The 22,177-nt window shown below is 40.3% G+C and overlaps 2 protein-coding genes and 2 long non-coding RNA genes across 7 annotated transcripts in view; 2 read left to right on the top strand and 2 right to left on the bottom strand.

Moving 5' to 3' along the window:
• Nucleotides 1-747: 747 nt before the first annotated feature.
• rh50 (Rh50-like protein) lies at nt 748-2,991 on the bottom strand. Its single transcript, XM_073061785.1, has one exon. The coding sequence runs from the start codon at nt 2,852-2,854 to the stop codon at nt 1,424-1,426; it is 1,431 nt and encodes a 476-aa protein (XP_072917886.1). The 5' UTR covers nt 2,855-2,991; the 3' UTR covers nt 748-1,423.
• A 121-nt stretch (nt 2,992-3,112) lies between these two features.
• LOC140736064 (uncharacterized) lies at nt 3,113-10,127 on the top strand. The gene is made up of 2 exons (XR_012100877.1): nt 3,113-3,408; nt 8,682-10,127. It is a non-coding gene; the product is annotated as an uncharacterized lncRNA (long non-coding RNA).
• Nucleotides 7,165-22,011, bottom strand: LOC140736066 (uncharacterized). Its single transcript, XR_012100881.1, has 2 exons — nt 21,875-22,011; nt 7,165-7,482 (listed from the first exon to the last, which is right to left on the bottom strand). It is a non-coding gene; the product is annotated as an uncharacterized lncRNA (long non-coding RNA).
• Nucleotides 21,910-22,177, top strand: part of arfgap1 (ADP-ribosylation factor GTPase activating protein 1) — a 62,560-nt gene continuing 62,292 nt past the window's right edge. For all 4 annotated transcript variants that reach the window (XM_073061790.1, XM_073061788.1, XM_073061789.1 and 1 more), the window contains exon 1: nt 21,910-22,043. The gene's annotated coding sequence lies outside the window, so the exon portion shown is untranslated. The remainder of the gene's footprint in view (nt 22,044-22,177) is intronic.

The following is a 22,177-nucleotide window of genomic DNA, read 5'->3' as shown; positions in this document are numbered from 1 at the left end:
TATGACGAGTGAAAGGGGGAAAACAGCTGACTTTAAATTTTTGCAGTGAAAAAAACTGGTGTTAAATGCAGAATGAAATGAAGAGAGATGGAAGATTAATCATAACCAATAAGGAAGTGATCTGAATTATATTTTAAATATGTTTTGATACAATTGCTGACAACTTACAGAGTTACAGGGTCTGGAAACAGAAGCTACAGGCCTTAAGGGCAAAGAGAGGGCAATGTAAAAGAGAAATAAAGGAAAGTCACCTTGAAGATTCAGTTGGCAAATATGATGCAATTTGATTTGGAAACATCAGGAGACACCAGGTTTGATTTCAGTCTGTGGTATGTTTACTCCTTGATGCTAATATTTTTGTGACTCTTACAGAAGATAAACGATGAGATGGTGTCAGGACTGGAATGGAGAGGTGACAGTGGTGGAAGCAAGAGGCTGGAAAATGCATGGACTGACTGGTTTTACATCAAGTTAATGACAGGACGTGGCATGGATACAAACTTCACTCCCATGGTGAACTGAATACACTGCCAATATTCATTATCTAGGTTTGCACATTAAGCATGGTTATTTGTGGAATATTCTGGAAGATCCTGCAGAACTGCACCGTTTAGGCAAAGGTGCAGGGAGAACAAAGTCAAAATAGATATATTTACATATTTGAGTAAAGGAATACTGAAGCATAATCAGTTACATTTAAAAAATTGTTGGAAACATTGTACCCAGGAAATTACTGAACACTCTGAATCATTGTGTTTGAACAACTTTATTTGAAATTCTTAAAACTATTCATTACCTTATTCATTGCAAATAGAATTCTTTTAATTTTGTCTTGTCTAAAAAGTCGCCATTAAAATCTTATAGTGTGAAGTTAAAGAGCAATCAGTTACTGACTTATAAAAAGGAAAAATGGAAACTCACTCTCACACAAGTACTGGCTGAATGGCTCATCTGGACAGAGTTGGCCTGGCAGGTAGCATTGAGATTGACATTTATGATTAGCGTGTCACAGCGTGTTAAGAAGCAGGTACCACAGACTTGAAAATTTATGTCTCATTCGCCGTATGTTGTAGGTGGGAAAATACAGCAAATCATTTTTAAACAAGTATGAGAAACATTTTCTGATTCACATTCCGAGTAATGTTTTAGTCTAAAGCTCAGATAAGAATATGCAGGAGTTGTGAATGATTTTTGGAGGAGTGAGCACGTCCTGATTTTTCAATCACTTATAATATAAGGCGTTCCGCGATGCCAAACAGTAATTTTGAACTCAATTCAGGTTAAAGGCTTCTCTTTAATAAGTATATCTGGAAAAGCATTGGACAATTAGCTTAAAATAGGCAGACCACAGCATGTGTTTCTATCGCCGCACGTCCAGAAAACAGACGCAAGATCGATGCACGTGCATCCTAAGGAGTTGAGATCAAACCGGAAATTTAAGACGTTGATTGTTGTTCGCATTATTTTTATCACTAAATTCAAATTCTTCTTTCTCTTCCATTTCTGGCATTTCAAAATAAGGGCCGTCGTTGAAGCAATACTCGTCTTTTGGCTGAGCTAGGAAGGGTAGTTTCAGTATGAAGCCGGTGATGGTGCCTCCCAGGACGGCGATGCCTAAGCACACACCTATTGCCGCCATTTGATACTGTGCTTGCTCCCATGCGGTTCGCCCACTTCCAGCCTTCAGCTGCGGGAGCACCCGGACCAGTTCGGCCAGCCTCTCGTCCCCTTGCTTGGGCACTCTTTCGGGGAAGGTATCATATAAGCCGTGGCCGTACATCTCATCGTTTGTTAATAGGATAGTCACAATGCCGCCTATCGCCCCAATGAAGCCGGGAATGCCGTGCAGGTTATTGATGCCACATACGTCTTGGATTTTGAGTCTCTTCGCCAGGAAGGGTGTCAAGTATTTAAATCCCAACGTGCAGAGGACGGACGCGATGCAGCCTAAGGTGAATGCCCCGGCTGGAGTGACCATCATGTCAGCAGCGGAGCCCACCGCCACGCCACCGGCCAAGGCAGCGTTCTGGATGTGAGCGATGTTAATTTTGCCTCGCTTGTCCAGTAGGCTGGATATAGCGAAGGTGGTGAGGGTACACGAGCTGAGCCCTATGTAAGTGTGGAGCACAGCGCGATGCTGGGCGTCCCCAGTCGATGCAAAGACTGAGTTAAAACTTGGCCAGAAGACCCAGAGCAACAGGGTCCCCAGCATGGCCAATTTATCTGAGTTATAGTCTGGCCCTTCGTCCTTGTGCCCGTCCTTTAAACCGGGTCTGTATAACACCGTGGTGACACTTAGACCGAAATAGCAAGCAAACAAGTGGATGGTGATAGAGCCCCCGACGTCCTTGATTTTTAGCAGTTCTATAATAATCCACTCTGTTGCAGTGAATATAGGGACTTCCAGGAGGGCTAGAATGAGGATCTGCACGGGGCTGGTTTTGCCGAGCACGGCTCCGAAGGAGATCATGACAGTGGCACAGACGGTTTCAGCCGTCAGCAGGTTAAATACCCCGATGTGGATCTTGCCCTGGTAGAAGTGATAGAACCAGCCTTGCACTAGCAGAGCCCATTGAACGGAAAACACTGCTATCATGAAATTGAAGGCAATTCCTCCGTAACCGTACTTCTTTAGGAAGCCCATGAGGAGTCCAAAGCCCACAAAAATCATCACCTGAATGTCTTGGAAAACAGGGAAGATTGCATAGAGTTGGTTACGGCTGTGATCAGTCCCATTGCCCTGGGCGGCAGCATCGGAGTGGTCATCATAAGTCACAAACAGTGCGATCAGCACAAGTAAAATCCCTTCCAGGAATATCACTAGGAAGGGCAGTCGGCACCGTACAGTGGACATCTCCCCCCTGAGGTTGTACAGCAAAAGCTCGCGGGCTGTGCAGCGGTTTCAGCTGCTTTACCACCGGTCGCTGTGCACCAGCCTGGTGTTGTCTTCGCGTCCTAGCCGCTGTCTGTAAAGGGCACCTGAAACAGCACTTTTATATCCCGAAGGGAGCACGTGACTTGAACTTTGCTCATTCACTACACCCGCTTATCTTTTCATTAGTTAAAAAGTATAAATAATAAATTATTTGCTTTCTTGGTTAGACCGCCCCCCCCCAAAAAAAAACTTTCTAAAGAGTTACGGCGGACTGGTCAGCGACCAGCCAGATTTTGTGCGAATCTTTAGAACGTTAGTTGACAAAGTACTTTTCGAAGCGGATCTTTAATTATTTCTACCCGAGGCAGACTCTTTCCTGTTTCCAGAGCAGTCGGACTCCCAGCAGCGGTTTGAACTGGATTGTGGAAGATTTGCTTTCATTAGTAGTCTGGAATGTTTGTGAAGTTGCTGTATGGTTTCTTCATGCCAGCTTGCCTCCACCACTCTTCGTGGTCAATTTATCACCCATCGAGGTAAGTCGTAGTCCATGGTACCAGATGACAGCGATTATATAATCTGTTATATATGGAGCATAATGTCTACTAAAGTGGAAGCCAGAACTTACCTACACCACTTGAAGAAAGGTCTTGGCGTGTTCATGCTTGAATTGCTTACTGGTTGCATTGATAATAATCGGTGGAGATTTACGTGCTTATAAGTCATTATAAGCATTTATTGCAGACTTTTTGCACTGCTATAAAATGTTGGGGAGACGGTTGAAGTGTCAATTTCTTGTATGAACCGAACCTCATCGCTTCTTTTAGGATGCTAAGCTGTGGTCGGCAAAACCGGCAGCATTGCATGGAAATAGTCAATTCAAATGTCTGATCTTCAACGAAGCACAGAGCAATGAAAAAACCACTTCCTCTTATAGAACACCTTTCATAAGTTAGACCTTAACACATAGGAGTAGAATTAAGCCATTCCGCCCATTGAATCTGCGCCGCTATTCCATCATAGCTGATTTATTATCCCTCTCAATCCCATTTTGCTGCCTTCTCGCCGTAAACTTTGGCCCCTTTACTGCTTAAGAAATTATTAATCTCTGCTTTAAATACACCCGATGACTTGACCTCCACGGCCGTCTGTAGCAATGAATTCCGCAGATGCAACTCAATCTTGCTAAAGAAATCTCAGATGTTATGAAACAACACTCTGCCGACAATTGGATGAGCGGCTCTTGCCATTCAGCTATCGTTCGGTGGTTATGTGTTGTGACGTATGACTTGGGCGATCACGATCTTTTCATGACTTTTCTTGGTAAATTTTGCCAGGTGGCTTGCCACTGTCTTCTTCTGGGTAGAATCTTTACAAGACGGGTGACCCCAGCCATGATCGGTACTGTACTCTTCAGAGATTGTTATGCCTGGCATCAGTGGTCGCACAAGCAGGATTCGTCATACGCACCTGCTGCTGCTGTGGCTTTACATGACCCTGATTGGGGGGTGGGGTTGCTAACCTTGCCTAAGGGTGACCTGCAGGCTAGCGGAGGAAACTAACTCTTTACACCTCCTTTGATGGAGACGTTTCTCCACACCGCCAGTCCCATTCGACCATAAACGCCGTAATGCACAGCGCAGAGGTGTGAGGATGACTGTTCTTCCGGCAGTACTGCCCACTTCATTCATTGTTGATCAACCGTGAGTACAAAGTCAACTTGCTGAGTATCTTAAATAAAGAGAGTTTACTAGTGGTATTGAACAAACACGTGTTTTCAGTCTGCCTTTTTCTGACGTCAATATAAACATGAATATCTGGCGTGTATTCCTAGCATGGCGACTGGGAATGGTAAGCAAATTATTTGATTTTTAGTTCAAAGAGTTCTTTTTTTTTCAAACTACCGTGCAAGAAGAACGATAATCATTATTAAGTGGCTCTAAAATTTATATTCTCTTAGATAATCGTACATGCAATTAAAAGCTTAAAGCGCCTCCCATTTTCCACTCTTTGCACTGTCCAAAGGTGTTGATTGACTTTTCACTGACCGATTACGGCTATTTATTCACACCCTTTCACTGTGTGATAATTTTAGGTGTTCTTGATCCTTACCCACTTCGTCTTTCTCATTAAATCCATGTCACTCAATAATTCACGGGCAAAGGTGAAGCTTCTGTAATTACACAAATCCATAATTTCTCTAGAAGTCACAATGGTTTCTGTCCAAGTAGATTACTTGACTAATGGTTAAGATTTCGGTCCAGTATTCCCAGCCTGGGGTCAATAGACCCCCTGCTTAACGGTATTGGTCTATGGCATAAAAAAAGGTAGTGAACGCCTGATTTAGGTGAACCAGAAATGTCGTTAAAGGAAAATGACAACATTGATGCACCATCAATAACTCTCAGAGACATGAGTCAAGGTAGGCTTTTATTGGCTGGAAGAAAGCACCGTCAGCAGCAAGCGACCACCACACAACATCCTGGAGACTGAAGGAGGAGCAGTGCCTCCAATCGCCTTTATACAGGGGTCTGTGGGAGGAGCCACAGGAACAGTCAGCGGGGGGGGGGGGGGGGGCGTGTCCAGACAGGTATATGTAGTTCACCACAAACATATAAGTTTTTATTCCAATCAAGACACTTCTTACCATTACATCTATCCCTCTCCCTAATTTGCATCCAGGTGAACTGAGCCTTATTTTTGCATTCTCGATGATTCTTTGAAGATCAGGATATCATATCTGACCACCTTCTGCATGCAGAGGCCCTTCCTCTCCAACCACCTAGCCCACCTAAGTCATCTCTCCCTCCAATGTTGCTAGCCTTGGGCTAGCAGTCACTTTAACAGTCATTAATCTTAATGTTGTTTTTGTAACAAGTTAGACCTCATTTAGGAGTAAATATTTGAAAAAGTTACCTATATAGGAATCTATCATCTAGCCTATTTGCTTTCAGCATGGTTACAAAATAACTTTCCCAATCATTATTTAATGCTATTCACTAACAAATTGAAATATGATTTCTCCTTATCAGCCTTCTGAATTCTATCTTCCTCATATTTTAACATTTAAGAGTTAGAATCCTCAACTGTTGCTTTTTTGCCACCTTAGCCACTTTCACCAGTGAAATTTAGAATTTAGAAGTCCTCTTCAGGGTTCAAATTAGCTTTTCCCTAATCTTCCCTTCTGAATTTCTTTTCCTGGCATTATCATTGGTAGGTCCCAGTTCTGGTTATAATTAGATTATCTGTAGAAAAACAGAGTACTATAGTTAGGAAATGCTATATTGTCAGAAGGTGTAGTCGTCAGAGGAAAGAGGCTTTTGTGTGCATGAACCAGACAGTTAATTTGCTTCTGGAACAGCAGTGATTGTGCTTCAAAAGTAATTACTTGTTATGATTTTCTTGGTGAACATGAGAGTATAGGAAATGCTATGTAAATTTAACTCATCTATTTCCTTGCCTTGGACTTGTCCATTCCCACTTACATCAATGACACTTCAGATACCCTCTGCCATTTCAACAGTTTCCAATTTCCAAGTCCTTAATATAAATTTTGTATCACAGCCACACAATCCCTCTTTACAAATGATCCGATGAAGGACCCCAAAACTAAAATGAGAACAGTTTTTCTTTCCACTGATATCACATGACTTGCTTAGCATTTCCAGCATTTTTTATCATTTTGTTTCAGGGTTCTAGTATCTGCAGATTTTTTGTTGTTAATTATTTTACTGTCGATGGTAAAGTGCATGAACAACAATGACTTTGTTTTTAACAGCTGTATTGAGGCAGAACAGGTAGTTCAAGAATGCAGAAAATAGCTTACTTTTTTTTTCAAAACAATAGAATGTTAGTTGAACATCTCTTTAAAAAGCCAACACCTTTTACATGGCAGCTCTCTCTCACTCCTGCACTTGTATAATATACCTCCTGGTGTTTTTGCATTAAAGTTTGCACTTCTTATTCTACCCAACTTTAAAAAAAAATCCTTGAAATCTCACCAATGTACATGAACCATAGCTTTAACATGTCTCACCGTTGTCTTTTTCCTTCTAGCATTGATAAGTGTCTCGAAATATACATCTACAAGTTCTCCACTCGTATTGTCATAAAGCCTTTGTGTGCCTTGACAATGACAACAGGTTATTTTCATGTGGAATCATCTACAAGATCCAATCCTGTAGATATTTGATGGTTGACCATGCACATTGGATAAAAGCTAAGACTAGCAATTTCTGTATTTTGTTTTCTAAACTGTGGGAAAATATAGGCTAACAGAGCAGTATACAGTGCTTTGACTGAGATTTATTATGTTATTGCAGTCATGGATCCTACATAGGCTTTTATTCTGTACTACACAGTGGAACTCCACACTGGATAAATAGCCCAAGGTAAATACGAGGGGTGATTGATAAGTTCATGGCCTAAGGTAGAAGTAGTCAATTTTAGAAAACCTAGCACGTTTATTTTTCACTCTCCCCTAGTGTTGCCACCATGTCCTTGTGGAGTTCCTTGGGTGATCAGCCCTTGAGACCGAGCTAGTGGATGACTGCACGAAGGCCGATGCTGTCCATTTTCTCAGACAGTGCTTACTTGCAATTTTCAATTATCTGAAACAGAAATACCACAAAAGTTATTAATTTCAAACTTCCTGCATAATCACTCAGAGTTGAACTGCACGTGCATGTAATGAGAGCTGTATAACTCATCTCCCTCTACCTTAGGCCACAAACTTATCAATCATCCCTGCTGAGGACCACTTTCTGAAAGTCCAAGATGCCGACTTCTACAAAGAAGGGATCTGGATGCTCCATGACCTCTGGGCTAAGTGCGTAAATGTAGGAGGGGACTATGTTGAAAAATAAATATGCTAGGTTTTCTAAAGTTGACTCCTTCTACATTAGGCCACAAACTTATCAATCACCCCTTGTATAGTACAATTGAAATTTTATTTTTGTATTAGAAAAATTTCAAAATTATTTTTCTTAACATCAGAGTCCACCCTGCAGTTTGTGCAGAAAGTATAAAAAATCAACTGAATTGGATTTAAGGTTAATTGATAATGAACTGGTGGTATATTTTATGATGCAGTGAATGGAATAACTTAAATTTCTGTAATTCCATACAACTTAAGCATAGCAATAATAATACTGTCTAATGTTTACAAGCTGACTGAGGATCTTTGCATATTCTGAAATATTAATCCAAAAGCTCAAACTGGTGAAATGTTTTTGGTACAATGCATCCTTAGAATCAGTTTCTGTGTTAGAATCAGGTTTATTATCACTGACATACAGTATGTTGCGTGATTTGTTATTCTTCACATGAGATTATGCCTCAGGCTGAATTAGCCTATTCAGAAATTCAGCATGTTACCTGGTCTCCTTACTTATCAATTGAACTCTTAATTTTTATCTCTCTATCACAAAACCTGACTTCTTCCAATGTGTAATATTTGTCTCCATTCTTGGCTCAAATAATTTTTTGCTGAAGCTTTCTTTCATACTTTCAATATACTGCCACTGAAAATCTGAAATGAGAATAGAATACTTGAAAATAGTGAGTTAGACAACATTTGTGGTGGAAGTATCAGAACAGATCAAGGGGTGATTGATAAGTTTGTGGCCTAAGTTTGAAGGGGTCTTGGACCTCCAGAAAGTGGTCCACAGCGGGGTGATTGATAAGTTTGTGGCCTAAGGTAGAAGGAGATGAATTATACAGCTCTCGTTACATGCATGTGCAGTTCAACTCTATGAGTGATTATGCAGAAAGTTTAAAGTTAATAACTTTTGTGGTATTTCTATTTCAGATAATTGAAAATTGCAAGTAAGCACTGTTTGAGAAAATGGACAACATCAGCCTTTGTGCAGTCATCCGCTACCTCAGTCTCAAGGGCTTATCAGCCAAGGAGGTCCACGAGGACATGGTGGCAACACTAGAGGAGGGCGAAAAATAAATTTGCTAGGTTTTCTAAAATTGACTCCTTCTACCTTAGGCCATGAACTTATCAATCACCCCCTCATACATGGAGCAGCAGTTACTTTGGTTCTTCTCAGGACTATTTTCCTCTTTCTCTAAGTGCATTGATAACTCTGTTGTGGTAGTTTCCTGGAAGATGTCCACACTGCTGATTTTCATAATCTCTGAAGATTCCTCACCCAATGAGGAATCAAATTCATTCACATGTCCCTTCTTCCAAATACTGTAAATGCTTACTGCCCCACAATTCACTAAGCTGAAGTGTTGACCTGAGTTTCATGTCATTCAGAACAGAATCAGAATCACTTGAAATTGCTTTAATTTTGCCCCTGTAGAGTCAATGGACAATTTTATACAATTGCATTTATATACAATGGACATAGAGACCATTAGGGGACACTTGATCATGTATGTGCCCAGTTCCATTTATGCTTGCATTTCATGAAGTAACTTGTCAACCAGTCTTTTTTTCATCATTAAACAATGGTGACCTTTGAGACCAAAGACTGCTCTGGTTCAATGGACAAATTCAGATAGTTTAGTTGATTAAACATTGACTGAGTATCAATTGTTAAAAAGGAAAGCTCTAAAGTTAATACAAAAACAGCTTCAAACAGTAGCAAGCTTGAAATATTTTGCTGTAGTCATAAAAAAAATCTGTGAATGATAACAGTGAAGATGATTGCAGCCTTCTGGGGCACAGTGAGGTCACAATTTGATTCCTGGCTCCATATTCATATTCTAGTAGAATGTTTCATTAAGCATTTGGTTATTTGGTTAAATACTAATATGATCCAATGTTAAAAATACAATATGTTTTATACTTTTATGAGAACACAATTGAAGTGTTTTTAGATTGAGGTATATTTTGCTCCTAGAGTGAAGAGCACAGATCAACTTTTGGATACATCGTTTTTGACTGAACAACCCACATCTATGAAAATATAAAGTAGTAAATAATGGAGATTGAGTTTCCTGCTTTGTATTTAATGCTCTGAAAACAGAATAATCATTATAAGGGATGTATCTGTTGTACAATTCTGGTCATGTATTGTAAAGGGGAAACTGTTCCATCAGTCTGATTTGTTTTCACTTGATGCGATTTTGTACCTTGTGTAAATAATGTCTGGCAAGATTCTACATTCAAAGCTAAAACAGTTACAGATGGTGTTTAATTCTAGCAGTTTCAGTTTTTATTTAAATTATGGTATATGCAATTGTGAAGGCAGTTGACATTGTGTACTTTCACTTTTAAATAAAGAGAAGTTATAAACTCGATGTATCATATTTATTTGATTTACATGTACTTATATACATATTTGCCTATATATGAGTAAGTAGCAGTTATATTTATTTGGTTACTAAACATGTACGACATAAGATATAAATAAAATTCAGTTTCATATCTGACTTAAGATGTCCGATGACATCATTAATAACATATGAAGTTTGAGCTATTATCATTGTTATCTAACATCAGTTTTGATGTTAAGTCTGTAGAGACTTGGGGTGGGATCACACTATATAAAATGTGTACGGAAGTATCAAAATATTCATATGAGATGCTGTTGATCATTATTTTGCCAACATTGTCTAACAATTGGAAAAAATATTAATCCTTTGTTTACATGATCAGCAATGAACACTTTTATGCCAATGTCATGGAGTACAGTTTGATTTCATTACTTTCTGCACTAGAATCTCTTTATCAACATTAAAATGATAGCCTTAACAAAGCAGGCTCGTTTAAAATAAAGCTGGTTCAATGTGAATTAGACAATTAAATAATTTACATCATGAGTCTTGTTTGACTATCATATACATCCATCAAGACTATTTGTTAAAGTTTTTAGATGAGAGCTTATCAATCTGAAATGGAAAGTTTAATCTTGTTCTTCAGAGATACTTATCATTCATTGAGTATATCATTATTTCTTTCTTTTTAATATTCCCAGGGTCAGCTATTCTAGGCTGAAGCAAGTAAGCCATAAGCTACAGTGATGGCTTCTATATAAGCATAAGGACTTAGAAACAGCAGCAGCAGGAGAAGACTACTTCACTCTGCAAGTCTGTCCTGCCATTCCTTTAACATCATGGTGGATCTTTTGCATCACTGCCTCTTTCCTCCACTATCTCTATATTTCTTGATCTCCTTAATATCAAGAAATCTATAAATCTCTACTTTGATTGACTCAGCGATAGACTCCCCACAGTTCTACAGAGCAGAAAATTTCAAACTTTTTACTACCTTCTGCATGACGAAATTTCTTCTCGTCTGTCCCGAATGGCCTACCCCTTATTGTGACACAAAAAAACCCCTGTTTTTAGATTTCTCAGCCAGGGGAAGCATCTTCAAAGTATCTAGTTTGTTGAGACTTGTAAGAACACACATAAAGTGTTGGAGAAATGAATAGGCTGCACCAATGGAAAAATGAACAGTCAACATTTCAGGCTGAGAGTCTTCATCGTAGCTGGAATGAAAGAGAGCAGCAGCCCTAGAATGATAGAATAAGGGGAGGTGGAGAGGCAAGAGCTGGCCATTGATTCTTGAATACAGGTGAAAGGGGAAAGCAGGTTGGTGGGAGAGGGGGATAAAAAGTAATGACGTGAGAGGCTGGGAGATGATGGGCAAACAAAGGAAAGGCTGAAAAAGAAGGAATCTGATAGGAGAGGACAGTAGACCATGGACTAAAAGTAAGGAGGTGGGGAACCAGAGAGATGAAGTTGAAGAAGGTGGGCAGGTCATGAAGGTGAGAAAGGGGAAAGAGAAGGGATAAAGTGGCCAATTATATCCATTTTAAAAACATCCCCATGGTTTTGGGTGGTATCTTCCACTCACTGACATCTCTCCTTTTCAAACAAAATCTTTTCAATTCTCTTTATTCCTGGAATGATTATGTCAAGCTAATTTTCCATGGTTGCTGAATCATTGATTTTTAAAAAACTTTTCATCAATTTTTATTTACCTTGTCAAAACTTCTCAGAGCATTACATACTTATATTTGACATCTTAACCTTTTGTAGTCTTTTATCACACGTTGTCACTCACTCTTATATCAAGCCGCAAAATTCTACTTAAATGGAGTTGTTTGCAGTTTGTTTCTTTAAAGATGGGTTTTAAGTGAACTACCAGATTGACCAAAGGAAAAGAGCAAATGAGATTGATTAGTGGATGACACAAAAAATACAATTAACAAGGTGTCAGTTTATCTGTCGAATGGAATGCAGTTAAATCATTTTAACGTTAACAAATGGTTGAACCATATAAAACATCTTGATTAAATTAGTATGGTTAAATCATTTACAATTCTGTTATTTGCTGATTCATTAAAATTGATTTACTAAAATAGATATTACTTTGATTGGAGAATGCCAAAATTAATTGATTCAAAGGGAAAGAATAATTTCCAGATAAGTTTAAAGCTGCAATACAGTAGAAAATGCATTGGACATAACCTCAGTGAGGCTCCATTGATCTCCTGCAAGTTCAATGAATATCCCTAGTAAACTATTCATTTTTAAATCAAGTTCTCCAAATTTTTACTGATCCTTTCTTTTCGAACATCTGTACAACTTGCACATAATTTGGAATACATGTAATGATTTTGTGTACAAAGTAAAGTTAGAAAAATGCTCATTATACTAAGGGACAAATGACACAGGAGCAGGTTTGGCAGTCTTTCAAAACTATGCAACCATTAAGTGAAAACATGACTGTCCTGTATTGTGATTGTATCCACTTACTTTGCTTTCATATCTCCCAATTCTCAAGGTTAGCAAAAATCTGTTAATCTCACAACTAAACTTATCAGTTGTGGATGAGAGTTCCACACTTTCAATGGCCTTTGTCTGAAAGGCCTGACTGTGATTTTAAGGTTATGACATATTGTCCTAAGTTTCTCACTAACAGAGAATGTTCTCACAATATTTCTTTCAAAATCTAAAATCCTTAATCAAAGACCTCCCTGTATCCTGCATATTTCAGTGAAACAAACCTTGTCTTATTAACTAGCACTTGGAGTCTTTATTTTATTGTGGTGAATTTTTCTCTAAATCTTCCAGTGCTATTTATTATCCATTTGTTAACATGTAATGAGTAGGGCACTCCATTGTTTGACTGAGGTAGTGGAAGAAGCTCTTCAAATGCATCCTTCCCCATTTCTTATCAACCTTTAAATACAAAGATCGACATTCTTCAGTGTTCTGATTTTGGATTTTCTCAAATGCATCCTAAAATTTCTGTAGGCATATTGCAAACTTTATAGCATATAACTAAATACTAAGTACTTTCTTCATGGATATTTTTTAATTAACACTGAAATTTTTATACTTCGGCCCTGAAACAATGTAATAACTTGGATTTATCAGGCCTTAAAATTACTTGTTATTTATAGAACATAGAAAACCTACAGCACAATAGAGGCCCTTCGGCCCACAATGCTGTGCCAAACATGTACTTACTTCAGAAATTAACTAGGCTTACCCATAGCCCTCTACGTTTCCAAGCCCCATGTCCCTATCCAGAAGTCTCTTAAAAGACACTATTGTATCTAACTCCACCACTGTGGCCGGCAGCCCGTTCCAAGCATTCACCACTCTCTGCGTAAAAAACTTACCCCTGACATCTCCTCTGTACCTACTTCCAGTCACCTTAAAACTATGCCTTCTCATGTTGAATTTCAGCAATGCTCCAAGTGCTCATTTTGCTTGATTTTTATCATAAATATGTTGCTTACTCTGCTCTGCTTTTTTATTATTAATGTTTGAACTAGGAACATTCCAGAAGAGTACAAGTTTTTATATCAACAATACATTTTTTAATAATATGCATCAATAAACCTTCACCTACCATACATTGGGATTGTCTTTTCAAATACACAGCTCAAAATGTTATTAGAAATTATTTTAATAACATCTTTCCTTACTTTCTTACTATAGCATCCAAATTTAAAATAGGTTTAGTTCAAGAAATCTGATGTTAATTTATAAATTTTGGATGCCAAACTTTGCTTCTCTGCCACATCTCAACCCCTCCTTTGGCTCTGTGGTGTCAGATTGTCCAAGACCTTCCTAACAAACATAGAAACATAGAAAATCTGCAGCACAATTTTCTCAGGCATTCCCTCAGGACTTGGTTTCAACCCGATTCTGAGCAACTCAATGCAAGAGATTCAAGATGATTACAGACCAGGCACCGCTGCAAAGAATTCAGTAAATATACACCCATGCTCTGCACACATAGATGTGTCCTGATTATAACCCAAACAGAAGTACGCAGTTCTTTTTTTAATGCCTCCCCTTGATATTTGAAGTATTTTGAATTTTGGAATATACAATGACATATCTTGGGATCGCCATCATTTCCAACTCTGAATTTATGTGTTACCTGTAAGCTGTCTTTGTCTTACACTTGTTCACCACACGTATAATTACAATAAAAACTATTACATTAATATAACCATTAATATAATGAAATAACCATTAATATAATGAAAGTGTAACAAAAGCAGACGGCAGCATGGGGAGAATACCTGAATCAGCTGTAAGCAACAACAAACAGCGGCAGGCTTTCTGTCTCCTCCTATGATGCTGTGTTTTATATAAAAGGTTACGGTACACATTACTTGTATTTTACTTTTTTAAAAGTTTTTTCTGATCAGAATTGGTTGCCAAGAACAGATTAAAATAAGGCAGGGGCAAGTGGAGCTGTCATTATTGGGGTGATCAGTGTTGGAGTGGTTATTTGAGGCTTCAGCGAGGAAAGGCAAGCTGAAGGCAAAAAAGCTGTAGGTAGATTTTTTTCCAGTTTATTTATTGTTTATTATTATTGTTTCCTTCTTTATATTTGCACAGGTAGAACAGTAGGGATGCCAGTTAATAGTTGAATGCTCCTCTTGTGGGGTATGGGACACCTCCAGTATCCCTGAAGACTTCACCTGCAGGAAGTGCATCCAGCTGCAGCTTCTAACACTCTGCGTTAAGGAGTTGGAGCTCAAACTGGATGAACTTCGGATTATTTGGGAGGCTGAGGCGGTGATGGATAGGACATATAGAGGTAGTTACACCTGCAGGACACTGGAGATTGTGGAACATCAGGATGGGGACAGGGGTTACACAGCCAGTGAAGGGTACTCCTGCGGCCACCCCCCTCAACAGGTATATCATTTTGGATATGACCTAGCAGAAGAGAGTCACAGTGGTCAGGTGTCTGGCACTGAGTCTGGCTCTGCAACTCAGAAGGGAAAGGGGAGAAAATTTGAGCTGTGGTGATAGAGGATTTGTTAGTTAGGGGAACAGAAAGGAAGTTCTATGAATACGAATGATTCCTGGATGGTATTTTGCCTCTTGGATACCAGGGTCTGGGACATCTTGGTTTGAGTCCTCATTATTCTTAAGTGGGAACAGCTAGGGATCATGGTCAATGGCATAGACGGGAAGAGGAACAAGGTTCTTCAACATGAGTTCAGGGTGTTAGGTGCTAAGTTGAAGAACAGGACTCCGGGGTTTTGATCTCAGGATTTCTACCTATGACACCTGTTTGTGAGGCCACAACTAGGAATCATACAGTATAACATGTGGCTAAGGAGTTGGTGTAGGAGGGAGGGCATCAGATTTTTGGACCATTGGGCTCTGTTCCAGGGAAGGTGGGAGCTGTACAGAAGAGATGGTCTGCAGCTGAGCTGGAGGGCTATTAATGCCCAGCTAGGAAGGTTTGCTAGTGCAGCACGGTGGTGGTGGGGGGGGGGGCGGGTGGGAGTGAGGGGAGGATGCTTAACTGGAGTTGCAGGGGAATGGGAACAAGAGTGGAGAGGTTGTGGAGACAGTTATTGTTAAGACCTCAGACAAAGTCAGGGGTCAAAAGATTGAGCATGATGTGACTAATGTTCTGAGCTGCGTATATTGCAAAGAAACAATTATTACAGGAAAGAGATGAACTCAGGACATGGACCAACACATGGAATTATGATATTGTAGCCATTAGTTAGACTTGGTTGCAGGAGGAGCAGGACTTGCAGCTCAGTATTCTGGGGTTCTGTTACTTTAGACGTGATTGTGTGGAAGGGATTAAAAGGGGAGGGGTGGCATTACTAATCAGGGAAAATGTCATGTCAGTGCTCAGACAGGACAGACTGAAGAACTCGTCTAGTGAAGCTTTATAGGTGGAACTGAGGAATAAAAAATGTATGACCATGTTAATGGGGTGATATTATAGACCACCCAACAATCCACAAGATTTAGGGGAATAAATTTGTAGAGAGATTGCAGATTGATACAAGAAACATAAGGATGTTATACTAGGTGATTTTAACTTTCCACACATTGACTCGGACTCCCATACTGTAAAAGGACTAGATGAGATAGCGATTGTCAAATCTGTCCAGGAAAGTTTCGTTAATCAGTACATAGAAGTCCCAATGAGAAAAGGTGTGACACTTGTATGATATTAGAGAATGAGACAAAGTAGGTAACAGAATTTTGTGTAGGGGAGCACTTTGCAACTCGTGACCACAATGCCATTAGTTGCAGAGTTGTTGTGCCAAAAGGTAGGTCTGATCTGCAGGTTGAGATTCTAAATTGGAGAAAGGCCAGTTCTGATGGTATTAGAAAGCATCTCGCAAGTCTGGATTTGGGACAGGCTTTTTTCCTCCAAAGGTGTAGGTGGTAAGTGGGAAGCCTTCAAAAGTGAAATTTTGAGAGTATGAGAGTATAAAGCTTGTATGTGCCTATCAGAATAAAAGGTAAAGATAACAGATTTAGGGAACCTTGGTTTTCAACAGATATTGAGTACAGGAGATGGGGTGTTATGTTGAAGTTGTATAAGACATTTGTGAGGCCTAATTTGGAGTATTGTGTACAGTTATGGTCACCTACCTATAGAAAAGGTGTAAATAAAGTTGAGAGAGTACAGAGAAAATTTACAAGGATGTTGCTGGGACTGAGTGACCTGAGTTATAAGGAAAGATTGAATAAGTTAGGACTTTATTCCTTTGAACATAGAAGCTTAAGGGGAGATTTGATGAAGGTATACGAAATTATGAGGGTGTACTGAGAAGGTAAATACAAGCAGACTTTTTCCATTGAGTTTGGGTGGGTTTACAACTAGAGGCCATGAGTTAAAGGTGAAAGGTGTAATGTTTAAAGGGAACATGAAGGGAAACTTCTTCACTCAGAGGGTCATTAGAGTGTAGAACAAGCTGCCAGCGTAAGTGGTGCATGACAGCTCAATTTCAAAGTTGAAGAGAAGTTTGGATAGGTACATAGATGGTAGGTGTAAGTAGGGCTATGGTCTGGGTGCAGGCTGATGGGAGTAGGCAGTTTAAATGGTTTGGCAACAACTAGATGGGCTAAAAGGCTCATTTCTGTACTTTTCTATGACTAGGACTTTATAAAAAACAATCAGGATTATAGACTTGTTCTGGTATTTTCATCAGCAAAGCTTTAAAAACTGAATGCTGTGCTTTTTCTTAAATTTCTGCAACCTGTCTGCTAAATATTCACAATTACCTTCAGTTTTCAGTTCATCGTGATACATCTTTGCTTGTTTCATGATCAGCATACCACTAAGTGGCATGTGTTCACTCTGACGCTGACAGTACACGAACAAGATCTTCATTTTTCACTGTATCCAGTGTTTTCTATTTTGTATTAACTTCCTCTCATTACATATGTGAGGTCACCTGTCAGAACAGTGTGTGGTGCTCAGAGACCTGCTCATCACCTGGGAACCTTTCCAGTGTCGTATACAATTTTCCATTTGTGTCGTCATTTTCAGTGCTAAAAATATTTTTTAAAAAACAAGAGAAAACCTTCAGTTGCTGGAAATCCAAGCAAGACACACAAAATGCTGGAGGAGCTCAACAGACCAAGCAGTATATATGGAAAAAAGTACAGTTGACACTTAGGGCCGAAACCCTTCAGCAGGACTGGAGAAAAAAAGCTGAGAAGTAGATTTGAAAGGTGGGTGGAGGGGAGAGAGAAACGCCATTCAATAGGTGAAATTTGGAGGGGGAGGGATGAAGCTAAGAGCTAGGAAGTTGATTAGTGAAAGAGACAGAAGGCCTTGGAAGAAACAAAAAAGGGGGCAGGGGAAGGAGAACCAGATGGAGGTGATGGGTGGCAAAGGAGATAACATAAGAGAGGGACAAGGGGATGGGAAATGGTGAAGGGGAGGGGGAGAGTGGATACATTACTGGAAGTTTGAGAAATCGATGTTTATGCCATCAGGTTGGAGGCTACCCAAATGGAATATAAGGTGCTGTTTCTCCAAATTAAGTGCAGCTTTATCCCAATTGTGGAGGAGGTCATAGATGTACATAACGGAATGGGAATGGGAAGTGGAATTAAAATGGGTGGTCACTGGGAGATCCCACTTGTTCTGGTGGACGGAGGGTAGTTGCTCATAGAAGCGGTCTCCCAATCTACATTGGGTCTCACCGATATACAGGAGGCCACACCAGGAGCACCGAACACAGTATATGACTCCAACAGACTCACAGGTGAAGTGTCGCCTCACCTGGAAGAACTGCTTGGGGCCCTGAATGGTACTGGGGGAGGATGTGTAGGGGTGGGTGAAGCACTTGTTCCGCTTGCAAGGGTAAGTGCTAGGAGGGTGATCAGTACAGAGGGACTAATGGACAAGGGATTTGCATAGGGAGCGATACCTGCGGAAAACAGAAAGTGGGGCGAGGGAGGAGGGAAAGATGTGTTTGGTGGTGGGATCTAGTAGGAGGTGGTGGAAGTTTTGGAGAATTTGTGCTGGATGCGGAGGCTGGTGGTGTGGTAGGTGAGGACAAGAGGAACCCTATCCCTGGTAGTATGGCAGGAGGATGGGGTATGAGCAGACATGTGTGAAATGGAAGAGATGCAGTTGAGGGCAGTGTTGATGGTGGAAGAAGGGAAGCCCCTTTCTTTGAAAAAGGAGAACATCTCCTTCAATCTCAAATAAAAAGCCTCATCTTGAGAGCAGATGTGGCAGAGACGGAGGAATTGAGTGGAGGGGATAGCGTTTTTACAAGTAGCAGTGTGGGATGAGGTATAGTCCGTTGGTTTATAATAGACAACAATGGATAAGTTGTCTCTGGAGATCAAGAAAGGGAAGGGAAGTGTTGGAAATGGACCAGGTGAATTTGAGGGCTGGGTGGAAGTTAGAGGCAAACTGGATGAAATTGACAAGTTCAGCAAGGGTGCAGGAAGCAGCACCAATGCAGTCGTCAATGTAGCGTAGGAAAAGTACGGGATGGTCACCAGTGTAGGCTTGGAACATAGACTGTTCCACGTTGCCAATAAACAGGCAGGCATAGCTGGGATCCAAGCGAGTGCCCATGTCTACCCCTTTTGCCTGAAGGAAGTGAGAAGACCCAAAGGAGAAATTATTTAAAGAGTGAAGACAAGTTCCGCTAGGCGGAGGAGAGTGGTGGTGGGGGAGTTGGTGAGGAGGGGGTGGGGTGTAACTGTTTGGTTTTGGTGTCCAGAAAGAAATGGAGAGCTTTGAGGCCTTCCTGGTGGGGAATGGAGGTGTATTAGGACTGGACATCCATAGTAAAAATAAGATGATGGGCACCAGGGAACCTGAAATCCTTGAAAAGATCAAGAGCATGTGAGGTGTCACGGATGTAGGTGGGAAGAGACTGAACCGGGGGATAAAACAAAGTCGAGGTATGCAGATATGGGTTTTCTTGGGCAGGAACAAGCTGAAACAATGGGTCTGACTGGACAAGCAGGTTTGTGGATTTTGGGTAGAAGGTAGAAACAGGAGGTGTGTGTCTTACTTCCAGTTCTCATTTTCCAAGACACTTAATGATCAACTAATGTGAACATTCAGCCAGTTCTTGAAAATAATTGATGACTAAGTGTGATATCTTATCAATAAAAAGCAAATGCTGAACCAATTTAAGTTGGTATGCAAATTCTGGAAATTTACAGCTTGTTGCCTCTCTTAGTACTCGGAATTTACTGATTGATTTGCACATCAATAATAGCATGTGCAATATGGCATATCTTCCAAGCCAGATTTGTCCACTATTCTCCACATAGCCTGCTATTAAAATGGGAATGTATTAATAATATATTTATTTAAAGAAATATGGAAAGTACAGAAGAATGAAAACAGAAAGACCCATTAAGTGGTTAACAGGAAATGGTTAGGTGACTAATTTATTCTTGACTTGGACACTAATGTTGCAGACACTGCACCTTGAATCTACAATCGCAGTCAGCTTTTCCTTTGTTTTTCCTTGTGTTTCACTTCAACATTCCTTGATGATGCCACTTTAAAACTGCCTTAGCCTTACCTCGTTGTCAATTTGTATCTTTCTTCTTCTGATCTGTTACTGTCACCATCTATAATTAATATGAAGAGCTGCTGCTATCACAATTTGACCACTCACAATTCTGCGCTAAAAAAGGCCTGGGTCACTCTGTGCCATTCGTTCCTCTAATTATTGCAACTGAGGTATGGACCTAACCATAGTTGGATCTATCTTTGACCATGATGCAATAGAAATGGTCTTAGACTTGTTGATGAATGGGCCAGAGCTGGACTATATAGTACTGCTGTGTTCTACCAGCATTTTGTGTGTGTTGTAGTACTTTTTTCCTCTGGTTTCTTAATTGCTCTTCAAATACTGCAGTCTTTTCTTGAGAGGGGAGGAAAAGACAAATGAAGAGTCAATGGTGGAATGAAAGGCAAAGAATAAAGAATTAAGAGAAAGTGAACTAGAATAAGGGACAAATTCTTCACATACCCCTTCACGTTACTTTTTTTGCTAACACGCAGAGTAAGAGGCGATTATGATACAATCACAAGTCCATCTTCTGCCACCATGCATCAGCAAAATCTATTACTATTATTTTGTATACCTATCTTTCTTAAATAATTTGGCAATTGGATAACTACTGTCACATATACAGACATCCCACCTCTCCTGGGGGTTCCGGGAGTCTCCCACATATCGATAGCAGCTCCCTGAAGCACGCAAATTATATACAATATCCCGGAAATCGATTTTTTTTGAGAGGGAGCATCCTGATTGGTCTCTCTTCGTGCTAAGTAGACCTATCAGTTTTCTCCGTGGGCGGGTTTTACAGTCAACCTCTCTCTCTCTTTCATTGTCCATCCGTTCAGTTTAGTGTCCTGCTGCGCCATGACAGAGTGTTCCAAAAAAAAGAAAATATAAAACGTACTTCACCCCAGACTATACTAAAGTGTACCCCTGCCTAATAGGGGTCAAAAATAGTGTTGCTCACTGCACTGTTTGCAACAGTGACTTTTCTATTGCCCATGATGTGTTAAATGACTGTAAAAGACATGTTGAGGTGAGTTTAACAGGTGTCATTTGTTTATTAGCATAGCTAACGTTACTTAAACTTGCTGGCTAGCTGCTAAGGAGCTACTCTATTGATGTCCTACCTGAAGAGATCAAACTCCTTGCAGACTTGCTTAAAGTTGTAATAGAATAAAAACGACTCTATAAGTACATATTTTAATGTCACATTTTCTGCATATACCCAACTTGGTTTACGGATTAGACAAAATCACTAAACAAAGTATTACATACATCCTTGGAGGTTGACCGGGGAAGGGGGGGGAGGGGATATGAGGTTGCGGAGTGGGGGGGGGGGGGGGGAGGGAGGTGGGGGTGCTATTTCCCTGAAACTAGTTTTTGCAGGGCGGGATGTCTGCATATACCAAGATAAAGTGAAAAGCTTTTGTTTGGGTGTCATATAGACAGATTATTCCATTCCAAGTAAAATCACACAGTGTATTAAGGATTAAAAAATGATTTCAGGTCCAGTTAATATTCTAAGCTTTCAAGCACAGTGCTATAACAATTTGATAACTCCCTTTAAATGGGTCCTCTCATGGATTCCGAAACGAATGTAGTTATTAAATCACATAGGGCAAGTGAAGCTATTGTTGGAAGAGGGAGACGGTATAGAAGCAGATTTGAGGGATTAGGGAGTAATGACGTGGCTGTTCATCATACACTGCCCCGCCCACCAGCATCATCACCTCACACTTACCCGAGAGCCTCTGTAAGTGCAACGTCGTCAAAGATGGCGGCGGCCAGCAAGTGATGGCGACCGTGTCAAATCTCCTGAATTAAGAAGACGATTTCAATCATAGTTTTGAATCTGAAACAACGGGTTCATTCTAGCACCTGGCGCTGCCGAAAGTGGTGACATTTGAGAGGTGAATGGGCATTTTGTTTTTCGTGTTATGTATCTTGTGGTTGAGTTGGAATAAATGCCGGTAGTGATCGGTTCAACCTGACGCGGTGGTGATGGTAGTAAAGCCCCGCCTCCTCGCTGACATTTGATTGGCGT

The sequence above is a fragment of the Hemitrygon akajei genome, chromosome 11 (assembly GCF_048418815.1).
Source record: "Hemitrygon akajei chromosome 11, sHemAka1.3, whole genome shotgun sequence".
NCBI classification, from domain to species: Eukaryota; Metazoa; Chordata; class Chondrichthyes; order Myliobatiformes; family Dasyatidae; genus Hemitrygon; species Hemitrygon akajei.
The sequence above is the reverse complement of the archived record's forward strand: the minus strand, read 5'-3'. Positions and strand labels throughout refer to the sequence as shown.

Coding starts and splice junctions, on each gene's coding strand:
- rh50 (XM_073061785.1), bottom strand. CDS start 2,854: ATGTCCACTGTACGGTGCCGACTGCCCTTCCTAGTGATATTCCTGGAA.